We start from the raw sequence: 13,698 nt of genomic DNA, 5'->3' as shown, positions 1-13,698 counted from the left end.
GCTTTCAACCCTAGTTTGTTGATACCAGTTTTAGAATGTGTACCCTTCACATCTTCCTGTTTCCATAGACTACCTTCTGTCTTCTTGTCTATTTCCTCAGTTACGCCAATCTGAAGTTTATGGCTACCCAAATTGCCTCTGGCATGAAGTACCTTTCCTCTCTTAATTTTGTTCACCGAGATCTGGCCACACGAAACTGCTTAGTGGGTAAGAACTACACAATCAAGATAGCTGACTTTGGAATGAGCAGGAACCTGTACAGTGGTGACTATTACCGGATCCAGGGCCGGGCAGTGCTCCCTATCCGCTGGATGTCTTGGGAGAGTATCTTGCTGGTAAGTTCTCAGCATTTTAAAGCCCTGTCTAACAACTGGCATGTGGGCTCGCACGCATGACACGTGGAGACAAACCTGAGACAGCAGGAGGTAAACTCAATAGACTGTAATATTTTCTCTGATTTGAAATTATTTTCTTTGTGTACTAATTCTTATTATTTAATGCTTGCCTATTTCTGCAAAAAAATTAACACATAAAAATTTAGGGAGACAAGTTATGAAGTATAGGAGATTTATTATCTTTGTTTCTCTTTATCATTTCTACCTAGTGATTGTTCTTAATTTAAGATATTAAAAACCTTATCATTTAAAGAAATGTTACCTATACAAGATATTTTTTTCCATTAATTTCATAAGCATTTTTCTCATAATTATATAGACTAATTCCTATAATTGTATTTCAATACTTTTCAACATGTTCTTTTTAAGTTCATCATTCTTTGCTTTATAATTTTTGATTCTTGATATTCCATACCATAAGTGAGTAATTTTTTCCAAATATCTCTCTTAGAGGTATATTTTCTGTCCATGCATACCTGAGACTTTTTATTGTTGATTTTACAACCACTCAGCTGATTTATAGACTCATTAGACTATACACTTTTACTTCCTACAATGCCACGTACATGTTATTTTATCTTTTTGCTTGTGTAACATTGCAGAGAAAAGTCTGAGACCAATTTGGATTTTTTCATTTATGATTAATCTGCTTATTTCCTGCTAATATTCTTATAGGATTTGTAAATTAATTTTGAAATAAAAAATGTATAGTTATTCCCTTCCACTCACCAAGATAACCACTATCAATACTTTGGTATATTTTCTTTGAGGATTTTTTTTCTATACATATATTTTTTCTATGCATGCAATTTTTTTTCTATGCATGCATTTATATACATATGTACATATATGTAATTTACATTACGTAATTGGGATGACATTATGCCATACAATTCTCTATCTCTATTTTTAACTTAACATTTTATTATCTGCATAATATTCCATTGTGTAGATATATACTATAACTTAATAATGCCTCTATAATTTGATATTTAAGTACTTTCCAATTTCCTGCTATTTTATGAATGATGCTGTGATGTACACCAGTTTACATAAATCCTTATAAAGATCTTTTTCACCTATATATATGAATTGCTATATTTTACCCATTTCTAATGGGATAGTTAGGCATTACTCTTCCTAAAGGTATTATGTGGTGTTGAAAACAATATATTAGACTGACATTCAGAGGACCTTGGTTCAAATCCAGTTTTTCCACTACTAATGGTCTTATTAACCAGAAGAATCTGGGAAGCCTCTCCTGTTTCATTTTTCTGATCTAAAAAATAAAGATAACTGGCATGGTGGTGTGTACCTGTAGTCCTAGCTACTCAGGAGGCTGAGGCAGGAGGATGAAAATCTGGGCTGCGCTGCACTATGACTATTGGGTGTCCTCACTAAGTTTGGCATTAATATGGTCACCCCTAGGAGCAGTGGACCACCAGGTTGCCTAAAGAGGGATGAGCCAGCCCAGGTCAGAAATAGAGGAGGTCAAAACTCCCGTGTTGATCAGTAATGAGATCAAACGTGTGACTGGCCATTGTACTCCAGGCTGGGCAACATAATGAGACCCCACTTCTCAAAGGAAAAAAAATTTAATAATAAATAATATCATCCACTTCACAATGTTGTTGTCTGTATTGAGTAGAAAATGTGAGCAGTCAATGCATGCTATTTACACCTGAATCTCATTGCTGTCACTTGTTAAAGTCTATCTTTCAACACTGATTATCACTGAACTGGTAAAGGAGAGTCCTGGATTCACTGCAGGCACTTAAACTAGATTCCTCTCACATAAAAACCATTGACTTCCTATTCAGATTTTGCCTTTCTCAGGAGCGTTTTCCCAAGGCTACCCTAGAGTTGAAAGGTTGACCTAACACTCAGTTGCAGAGTCAAATAGCTTATGGCTGCATTTTTTTTGGCTCTTGGATCTCATCCCCAGAGAAACAGAAACAAGCTGAGATCATGAGAATGAGAGAATGGGCTGTTTCTAAATGCTCCATGCACATCTTGGCATTTGCAGAATTCCTTGCCTGTGGTGGGGGAAGGGGTATAGCTCCAGATCGTGAAATTTAACCGGGTGTTGTTGTGCACAGGTTATTCTGATTTCCCATTCTTTTCTTTACTTAAATAGGGCAAGTTCACTACGGCAAGTGATGTGTGGGCCTTTGGGGTTACTTTGTGGGAGACTTTCACCTTTTGTCAGGAACAGCCCTATTCCCAGCTGTCAGATGAACAGGTTATTGAGAATACTGGAGAATTCTTCCGAGACCAAGGGAGGCAGGTAAGAACTGTTGGGAATGAATGCATGTGGACCTGTGTACCTTGAAGGATGGAGAATGGCAAGTCCTAACTTAGCAGGAGTGGGCCGAGATGGAAGACAGACTATCCAGATGATAGTCTTTGTCACTAACTATCCAGATAATGTGAAAGACCAGTATTCCCCCTAGGCATCCATACACTCTGCTTTATCTATGTGTTAACTCATTGACTCTTGGAGAGCATAAAGGGTCATGTCAGGTTTCTCCCCAACTCAAAGGTAGCAGGAAACAAAGTCCTATCTCTCATGTTTTATCTATTTCTTGATCTAGACCATGTGGTTTTTCTTCTGGGTCAAAAGATAAAAGTGTAAAAGGGACATATTAGCATTCATTAAAAATATAGCTTAGTATAAGAAATGGGGTTGGTTTTGACTATCTAGCAATGTTTCTAGACTTGGATGTCCGAAAATGGGCAGATATATCCTAAACTTGTTGCTCTTGGAAGGTATCTCTGGGCCCAGTGTTGTGACATCTCAGGACTCAGGGAAAGATGAGTTCCCAAGCTCCCCAGGAGTCTCAATTCCTAGCCAAGATACTCCAAGCTTTTTTTTAGGTGGCTTAGGTTTAAAATTCCTGTGAGATCTGGAATTTAAAGCTTGCCAGTAGCTACAGCACTGCACCTCCCCAAAGCGGCCTGGCAACAGCATACCCTTGGATTATGGTGTCTTTACCAGGAAAAGGGTAACAGCTGGGGAAGGATCTTGCAGACAATAAAAAGTGGATCTTCTGTGGCTTGAATAGATCCAAGCAAGCCAAAGATAGATAAGGGATTGACAAGAGATAATACATTATGCATATTAAAAATAAGAGAGGGGTCTCAGAATTTAATTGTATCTTGATACTCTGTAAATATTTTGGCAGCAGGGAGTCTAAATTAGCTATCTTGGTTATGAGGCAATTTGCCTTCTTACTACAGTAAAAGGAAAATTTACTCCCGAGTACATGAGATAAGTGAGTGGGCCAAAGAAAAATGTTGTTTTCTGCCTCTGCCATGATTGGCTCAGCCAAGATGAACTTCAATATGGGTTGCCCATAAATGGAAGATTTGGTCTCTTTTTGGTTGTTTCATCTTTTGCATGAAGGTAGGGACCACATAATGGCCCATCAAAAAATTCTGCTCCAGAGAACTGCAGAAGACAAATGGAACAGCTTAGACAAGGGCTGATAGGATTCAGAACTTTCATGAGTAGGAAAAATGGACACCACACCCATTTCAGTTATCAAGTTCAAGAAAGTAGGCAGGGGGCAAATCAAACCATGATGCAAAGATACTTCCCTTTCCCCCGTCTTTGTAATATTCTGTCTCTCTCTCTTTTGTTTTCCTTTATTTTTGTTCTCAAAGACTTACCTCCCTCAACCAGCCATTTGTCCTGACTCTGTGTATAAGCTGATGCTCAGCTGCTGGAGAAGAGATACGAAGAACCGTCCCTCATTCCAAGAAATCCACCTTCTGCTCCTTCAACAAGGCGATGAGTGATGCTGTCAGCGCCTGGCCACATTCCTATGGCTCAGGTCCTCCCTACAAGACCTACCACTCACCCACGCCTATGCCACTCCATCTGGACATTTAATGAACCTGAGAGACAGAGGCTTGTTTGCTTTGCTCTCTTTTCCTGGTCACCCCCACTCCCTACCCCTGACTCATATATACTTTTTTTTTTTTTTTACATTAAAGAACTAAAAAAGGAAAAAAAAAAAAGCCTAGGGCAGATACAATCTAGTAAAAGAAAATCTTACTTGATATACCAAAGTGTTGGATAACAAAGGCTAGAAAATTCAGATAATTTATAAAGGTTAACTATGCTTGTGCTTATAAATGTGCAGAGATTCTACAATATTTTTCCATGTCATTCTAAAAGAATCTTCAGAAAGAAAAACTTGAAGAATACTAATGTCTTGGGAAACATGAGATTAAGTTTAGGGAAAACACTTGATAGATGAGGAGAATCTGAGGACTCAGAATTCAGCAACTAATCACAGGTGGTTTTCTAATTTGGCCTCTGGACATGTCTCACTGTTTGTATTTCTCTCTCCTGTCAAAGTGAATGATATATTCTTGAAAATCCCCAATTTCTTGAAATGGGTGTTCTGTTCATTCATGGGCAGGGGTCAGGATTGAAGTTCATATATGAAACAACTGGGGATGTAGATAGGAAAGAATGTCTGCTGCAAGAGTGTGTGAAGGGGGATTGTGATTTACAAAAAAAAAAAGTACCTCATGGATGGAAGGATTCATGAATAGATAATGGACATAGGAAAGGAGGTCAATGGAGGACACATAACAGACATGCTATCCACCATTTATTTGTGATTTTGTAAGAGGGTTCTCTTCTTTGTCTTGTTCAGATATTTTCATGTGTGTGTTTTAGTGAGAATCTGAGTTTTTAATCAGTAAAGTCTGATGTTTTGATATCTTGATGGTAGACTCTTGAGTTCATCTTGTCCAAAACTTCTAGCATTTTCAAGGATGAAGCCTCTGTGGGATCTTTGGGCTTCGGGCTGAATTTCTCAGGCATAAATACCTAATGGCCTTGTCTAAGAGGGAATAATAGATCTGTTCTGAGTGTCCCCAAAAAAGTTGTCCTAGGACTAATGTGGAGAAGTTACAGGGAGACTGATTTCCATTCCTTATTGGGGAAAATGAAGCACTCAGAACATACAAGGATAAATGGGCTGCCACCAGAGGTGAGGAGTCTCTTGTCACTGGAGAGGTTAAGATAGAGACTCAAGAACAATGCAAGGAAAATGGAGGTTTTCAAACACAAAGTAGATGGTGGTATGAGACGATGTTTAATATCCTTCTCACTCCGAGAGTCCTTGATTCTGGAGAGGCACAGGATGAGCATCTGTTGCTACTGCTGAGTATACACACTCTTGCCTCTGAGATGGCATGACCAGCAGAAAAGAAAGCTCAAGGCTGTGGCTTCAGAATTCATGGAAACAGAGCCGCTGTCAAGAAGGAATCTGCTCAGAGCAGATTCTGAGCTTTCACACTCCACAAATCCTCAGATTTAGTGGGAAGCTGGAAAAAGGAACTCTTCATTCCAATTGAGGAGAAACAAGAAAACATTACAAATCAGCTTCCCAAGCTAAGAAGGAATAGCCTTGACCCCTTGGGTCTGCCTCTGTTGCCCTCACCAGTTTACCTTCTACAACAGTTTCTCAGGAACATGTGTATTTCCCCATTCAGCTTTCAGCATTGCTCCACGCCACAGCATAAGCATAGATCCCAGGTCCACGGGCTCCATTTTGCAGGTCATCTTCTGATCCTAGCAAATGTCCTTTCCCCATAGTTGTCCTATGCCTTTGGGCTTTAGTCTATCCCAGGACTAACTGTGGAGAAATCATTGGTTTGAGAGTCAAGAGAGCATTGGTTTGGGAGCTTTAATCCTCTTTCTGCTTCACACTAAGTGTGTCATCTTGGCTAAATCACTTGGTCTTTCTGCATTTTGTTTTCTTATTTATAGGATGAGGAAATTAGATTAAATGGTTCTGAGGTCCTTTCTGGTTCTGATATGTCCAGTACTCACTGGATAATTGGATCTATAACTGATGGATTTAGTAATCTGGTCATTTCTTGCTCTGAAAATTGTAGTCAGCAAAAGAGATCATGGAAGAAATCACTGTACTGGTAGTAATAGTAACACATGCCATTTGTATTGTGCATTAGGTTTACCAGGTATTTCCAAATACATTAGCATATTTGATAAGTGCAGGGCTAGATACCCTGGGACCTGCCACACTCCACTTTCAAGATAAGTATTAGCTTCACTAGAATTAAAGGGACTTGAACTCAGGACCTGCAGTCTATTCTTCTTTATCCACATGCCTCTGGTAGGGCTACATCCAGACCACACCATAACTTCTTATGGAGCAAGAGAAAATAATATTATTTTATCTTCCTTTCCCTAAAATCTCTCCACTTATTCTTTTTTATGATTCTGCACCAGTTCACTGGGTTATTCTATGATTCCATATATTTTTTTAAAAATCATGTTTAAAATGAACTTACAATGTCTGAATTTTCCCGGCCTTGAGTCACAGAAGTAATCTGTTTCAGATGGCTGCCCAATATGTATTATCATGTAATACATATCTGTATCCTTTTCTGGGATGAAGAAGGCTTCAACTTCTGGCACTGAGAACTTTGTATTACAGACACAGGTTTAGTTTCTAGCTTAGTCATGCCTTTAGAGTTTAGTAGCACAAATCCAAGCAACCCAACAGAATATATAGTGAGGGCCTAATATATAGAATTTGAAAGTAGTTCAAATTTGAATTAGAGGAATGAAGCTAGGACTTATCAGGAAAAGGAGATAGAAAAAAAATTATCAGAAACTGTGGGGCCTTATTACCTTTGCAGTAAGTTATCTTCTTCATGATATATGTGAATTATTTTATGTGCAGATTGTGTTTTGGGATTGTCAGATCTAAACTTATATTCTTGCTGGCTAATGTGCTGATAGCTAGGTCTGAAACTTGATGTGCTCTCCAGACACACATGTGATCAGAAAAGATCTAGAGTGCAAAGAGGTGCCTGAGGAGCAAAATGTGGTTTTAATGTTGTGGAAAGATCACTTGCAAGTATTTAAGACTGTATAAAGAAGAGGATTGTATGCAAGTGGGGTGAAAAAAAAGGATATGCGGATGTGCATATGACTGAATATGGAGGAAGGTCAGGGCTAGAAAGGAGGCTACATAAAAAGGGGCAACGGAGAGTGCACAGGAAAGACACAGGGGAAGGTCAAGTTGAGCAAGGTAGAAACAGGAGTAGCTGGAGCCATTGGGAATCCATTTTGAAACAAGGAGTTTTGAAAGGGAATAGGAAAGTAAGTGTCTTGAAGTAAAAAATAAATATGGGTGGAGAAAGAAGAAATTCTGGATTATAGAGATGATAAAAATATTTATTAAGAAATGAAGTCAGGTTCAGTGTACGAAATGGAAAGGAATTTTTCAGAATTTTAAGAAAGGGGAAGTTCCTCTTGGAAAAGATATAGCAACCATCGGGGAATGACCTTTTCATTTCAGAAGAAGTGGGTGAGGAAGGTGGTTTGAGCTTCGGGTATATTCTGGACCATTTCAAGTGCTGGTGAGAAGAAAGGGACTCTGCCTGAACTGGGCTTGGTTTTCCAAGTGCTGCTTTGGAAATGAAGACCCAGAGATGCGGAGCTTATGGTAGTTCATAAATCTTCATGTTCTATTATCTTTCATCTGTCAATAAAGTTCATTTTCAATAATGCCCACCATTGCTGTGCCCAGAATAACCACAGGCAAACATCAAAACAATACACATAAGTTAGACAAGATTAAATCTTGTCTGATATCTGCACAAACAGATATGCACCATGTTGGAAACATGTGTTTTTCTAGTCCCATCCAGACTTCCCACAAGAAAGCCATGATGTGGGTCTAAGCCATATGTTTTGAGTAAAGGAGAATAGAAGAAGGGGAGTGTCCACAAAATGGAAAGAGACGAAGATGTTCCAAGGAAGTATACTAAAACAGAACAGTGAATGTTTTGCCCAAAACTACAAAAATAAAAGAAGAAAAGAAAATTGCAATATATGGCCACTAAGTCTTTGATCGTAAGTCGAATTTATAGACCTGGAATTTGCCATCCTAGTCTTTCCTTTTTAGTAAGACTTCTGTCCTCTGGCAGTGCATATGGTAGGTCTCTAATATTTCTGCATCTCCAGGAAGATGCAGATCCTTATTTTTGCTGGGAAATCCTTCTGAATAGAAATGTAACATTTTTATAAAAACAGATTAATGTGTTTTTCACTTAGTAAATGTTTTCAAGAACTGAATTGAGAAGGAGAGAGACTAGAGTGGTTAATGGTGATTTGATTTCTGGCATTTTGAGTTTTCTGCTACAATTAGCTGCATTACTTGGTGCCAAAGAGCAGTGGGGAATTATTGAGTTGCTGTATCCTTAAAAAAAAAAAACAAAAAAAACTTGTTATTTTGAAAGAACTTAAGGCTCACAAGATGTTACAAAAATAGTAGAGTGGCCTTACCCTAGATCTAGTTTTCCCCATTTATAACATTTCACTTAGTCCATTTTCAGAACCAGAAAATTAACATTGGCATAATGCTATTAACTAAACTAAGACCTTTTTTCAATTTCGCCAGTTTTTCCACACATATTCATTTAGTTGCTGGATACTTTTAATTCTTGCTGATTTGTAATCTGGCCTTGCTTGGATACAACAGGAAAGATACTATCTGGATAAAGTTCTACAGTATTAGAGAGACTATTAACACATTAATGTGTTCCTTTATCATGAGCAATACCCTGCCTACACTGCTTCTAAATTTTCTGATTTGTTTGGCTGTTTGGCATCTGAAAGAATCCAAGACAAACTTAGAAAGATTAGGCAACACAAAAGACAGTAAAACCTGTTCATAGCTTGTTGCCTAGAAAACCAGGTATAGCAGGATATTCTAGATGCTTCCTGCTGCTTCTACAGTGAGTAGGATTAGCACTGGGGACAAAATGAGGAGTTTAGAGTAAACCAGTATTTCAGTCAAGAGTTAGTTGGCACTTAGTTAATGGCACTGGAAATAGCTTGTGGAGAGAATAGAATACAGTGGTATAGACTCCTAATGTTTGATAAAATACTATTTTCAGAGTGGTAGAGAGGTTTTATTTGCCTAAATGGCTGTTATTAAATGGAATAACAACCACATTAGACCAAGTTAATTGCAAACACAGCAGCAACCTGGGGAGAAGTTGAAACTCCAGTTTTGTGGATTAGAGTTTTGAGTTTTATGATTGACATTTTTAAGTCCCCTATTTAAGGGGTCAAGATTATAACAATGTGTGTCTTATTAAGTTCCTAGGTCATTGTGAGCACTTGATAAGTATTTGCTAAATGTTGTTTTTTTGAATGAATATAAGATGGAAACAAAAACTTCTCATCCAGTTAACTAGAGTGAATGTAGGGAGAATTGTTTTGCTGTAACATGGAGAGTTTATTTTCAAATGAGGAAAGAGAAAAAAATACTCAGACTTGTACCTGGTTAAGTGCATTCTCTGTTTGTATACTTTTTGATGGAGAAATTGATCTATAGAGCTGCTTAATTTTTTGAAGCATTTAGACAGCAATGAAAGGTAGTTCTCCACAGGACACCAAATCAAAAGAAGAGACCAGACTCTGGCCTCATACCCAGCCTATTTGAAACAAGCTATCTAGTTTCTCCTGCAGACACCTTGTCAACAACATGCAACAATGTCAGGTGCCTTGCAGGAAAATAATCTGAGTCCCATGCTAGCCTGTGCTCATCCACAATCACAACGAACATGTCAAGGAAGAATTTGCAGAGACTCAAGGGAAGCACAATGGGATAAGGTAATCACTTTCAGTGAAAAACTGTTTTCTTGAAAACAGGCTTGGACACAATTGAAAGTTGGCTTCCTGCAAACACACCAAGAGTCTGTAATCTAGCCTATCCATTATATTTCCTTTATTATTCATGATATCCTATTCTTCTACCTTTTGCCTGGCAACTTTTTCTGAGGACTGAGTTTCTGCAGCAATGTGGTGCACTCTTCCTGTGATGAGGAAACATCTGGGCCCCCTTCTGCAGGCTTTGGAAGATGATGTTTCTTGTCAAGGGGTAAAGAGCAAATGGATTTATTTTCTGCTTAAAACTATCATAGACGTTCCAAATAGAATACGTAAAATTTCTCTGTATTAGAAAAAGAAACGTGATACCAATTGTATATTTTCTTTTATTTATTCTCTGTAAGTCTGTCAGATGATAAATTGTAAATAACAATGATTAAAGAGTCATGCTACTGATGGATCTCCCTTTCTGTATAAACAGTGCCAGTTCTGGGCTTCATAACCTTTGCTCTTTATAGTCTTACATCATTCCTGGGGAAGTGATGGGGCATGGGCCAGAGCTGGGGTGTATGTGGTGTGGACACCTGTTTGTGGGGCTTTCCAACAAAGGATTATTTAAATAGGCCTCTAACATATGAGTTGACTGTTTATTGGGAAGAAAGCATCTTGGTCTCTGACATATCCAAACATACGAGACACTGGGATTTTACGTTCTCACATTAATTAGTCCAGTTCTGGGGAATCCTGTCCAGAATTAACTGGTGATCCCTTATTGTTATGGTTACAGAGTTGTCTTGTTTGATACACAGAAATCCTTTTTAAATCCAAATATAGTCTGTCTCAGACTACCCGCACATGCACAAACCAAAAAAAACTATGAAAACCAGAATTTAGATTCAGTCATTTTACTAGAGATTAGAATGAAATGACCCCAAACAACTGATTTCTTACCTGGTCTCTGAGAATAAGTTTATACTTTTAGTTTTCTGAGAATATTTCTTAGAATATATGAGTTTTCTGAGCACATTTTTCAGCACTGGACATGGTAGATAAATCACAGGGACGAGGTTTGGCAGGGATAGATGGGATCATTGTGTACCAGATTGTTCTTCTGATTTCCAGGAGAACAGAATGAGCCCATGCAAAACATAAACTTATGATGATAAAAAAAATACCTGTCCATTCACTCATCAATAACAACATATTATGATGGTTATCAAGCTGTGTCCTATGAGTGATAAAATATTTGTAAAATATAAAATTAAATGGCATCTATTGTGAACTCTATTCTAGTCTCTCCGAGCACCTCTAGCAGTTCAGCCCATCTTTCAAAAGTCGTAACACCTTGAAAGCAGAAACTTTAGTGGAAAAAAAGGAAGAAGAGAGCAGTTTCATCACTTGGCTTGAATGAAAATCTTGGGGAAAGGAGAGACAGATGGTCTTGCTCTGTAGCTGTCTGAACTTCACTTAATTCAGTCTGTCTTAGGCTGGCAGTCATCCTGAGACTGAGGTAATGCTGAGCCTCCACAGCCCAGGCCCTCTCCCTTCTTTATAGAAATGAGTTTTTTATGGGACAGCCACACAACCTGGTCTCCTTCTTCTTATTCCTCATCACCTCTGAGCTCTAGGACATTTTAAAATGAGGCTGCTACAAATACAGAAACCTAGAGTAAGCATTAGAAACCTTTATAGCAGTTTTGTCACCAGAAGGAGGGCCTTGAGTGTGAGTGGTCCAGGTTTTTGAAATTTGGAACGAAAAGTTGGACAAAATGCACAAAGTAACAAAGGAACGAAGCTGTGAAAGCAAAAGCAGGGATTTATTAAACTGAGAAAGCACTCCACAGGGTGGGTGTGGGCCTGAGCAAGTGGCTCAAGGGCCCAGTTACAAAGTTTTCTGGGTTTTAAGTAGTTCTTTTGAGGTCCCTATGGCCTACCCCTTATCTGGATGAAGGATTTGGTTTGTGGCTAAGTAAAGGCTGAGGTCCCTTGCTTACTGCTTGGCCCACAGCCAATCCAAGGCACTTTCCCTTTCCATCTGAGACATGGTGGAAGTGTGGCAGGCCAGGTCTCACTAACAACTGTTTCAGTACTGACTAAGTGGTTAAATATTAAAAGCCAGTGCCCTTATACAAAGGCTGGGATGTAACAAAAGCCCATCAAGAATTTTGCCTAGGCCTTTCCTGGGCCTCTTAAAGCATACAAAATAAAGAAAGAATTCTTAACAGAACCCCTTTAGGATTAAACAAGTATTATTGTGGTCTGAAGAAACTCCCCAGGCCTCCACAAACAAGTTCATTGGGGGGTCTAAGAGGACTCCTCAAACCTCCATGACTTAGCAGGAGAGAATACAAGGGTAATCATCCCAGCACCTGGACCCATTTAGGTTCAGTAAATTTACTGAGGCTCCAGAGGAAGGTTTTCAGGACTCAGACCTTAGTTACAGATTAAAAGAAGTTAATCACTTATGTCTTTAGATAAATGCACACTTACACGTAGACAGTTCGCTTAGAAGGTATATAAGCTCTGAAAAACGGAAATTTTGAGTTGGTCTGGCGATAATTTCCAGGCCTGCTCCCTGCAACCGGTTACAGAAATAAAAACTCTCTTCCTCCCCAGCTCATCTGCATCTAGTTATTGGGCCTTGAAAAATAGCAGCCCAACCCTCAGTTTGGTCTGGGAACAGAAGGTTGTAGGGAGAGTAGCCTTTGATCCTCTGCTACTGGGGAGTGGGGAGATGGGGTTTTTCCTTCTGGTTTAGCTTTAGAAAGTTGGTGTTAATTGGCCCTAGGTTCTCGGCCCCCAGACCCAGGTGTTTTCCTTTTGATCCAGCTTTGAGAAGCCAGCACCAATTGGTCTCAGATTCCCTACTCCCAGCCCTTGCTGTTTTTCCTTGATTGAGCTTCAGGAAGTCAGCACGAAGTGGCCTTAAGTACCCTGCCTCCAAACCCTATTCTGCCTCATTTTGGCAGAGTATTTTTATATGTCTTGAATCTAATAATAAAAAATCGGGGCTTGTGTTTTGTATGCCTTTTGCTTTTCTTTTTCTAGCACTTTTTTTTTTTTTTTTTGTATTTTCTAAAAGCACCCATCTGGGATGGCTTGGAAACAAAAACAGGTCCTTTAGCACAGTTTGAGATGCACTGATAGAGGAGGTTACAGCACATTCTCTACTTGGGAGAATGAAGTTCTGAGATTCTGATTCCACGCCACATTCCAAGTTTTGAATACTGGTAATTTACGTCTGATTCTACATAAAGTTCTTAATAAAATCAGTGCTCATTTTCTCAAATAAGTTTCTTTAGAGGAGGAGGTCTGGGATCAAAAGTTGCGCTGTGAAGTGGCACAATGCCTGGATCTATACATCCAAAAAGGAGTGGAAAATTAAATAATTGCCCAACTTTGGCTCCTAGACCCAAACCTTTTCTCTAAAATGGGCACTGGTGCAAATACTGTGAGGCCTTCCTGCAATGAAGTGCCAATCTCAGGCGCCAGGGCACAAACCCAGTGCGTGTCACAGCTCCTCTCCTGAGTGCTTCGCCGGGTGACGCCCCCACCAGGTTTAAAGATTACGCGCCCGCTGAGCCCTAGGCAGCAGTGACGGACACCTGCGCCGAGGCGGAGCGAGAAGAG

At 39.2% G+C, this 13,698-nt stretch overlaps 1 protein-coding gene across 2 annotated transcripts in view; it reads left to right on the top strand.

Moving 5' to 3' along the window:
- Positions 1-10,526, top strand: part of DDR2 (discoidin domain receptor tyrosine kinase 2) — a 137,471-nt gene extending 126,945 nt beyond the window's left edge. For both annotated transcript variants that reach the window (XM_030824042.1, XM_030824041.1), the window contains 3 exons: positions 101-335; positions 2,533-2,682; positions 4,062-10,526. In XM_030824042.1, coding sequence (XP_030679902.1) covers positions 101-335; positions 2,533-2,682; positions 4,062-4,196 — 520 coding nt within the window. In that variant the 3' untranslated portion in view covers positions 4,197-10,526. The remainder of the gene's footprint in view (positions 1-100; positions 336-2,532; positions 2,683-4,061) is intronic.
- The last annotated feature ends 3,172 nt before the right edge of the window (positions 10,527-13,698 follow it).

This window comes from Nomascus leucogenys, chromosome 12 (assembly GCF_006542625.1).
Source record: "Nomascus leucogenys isolate Asia chromosome 12, Asia_NLE_v1, whole genome shotgun sequence".
NCBI classification, from domain to species: Eukaryota; Metazoa; Chordata; class Mammalia; order Primates; family Hylobatidae; genus Nomascus; species Nomascus leucogenys.
The sequence above is the reverse complement of the archived record's forward strand: the minus strand, read 5'-3'. Positions and strand labels throughout refer to the sequence as shown.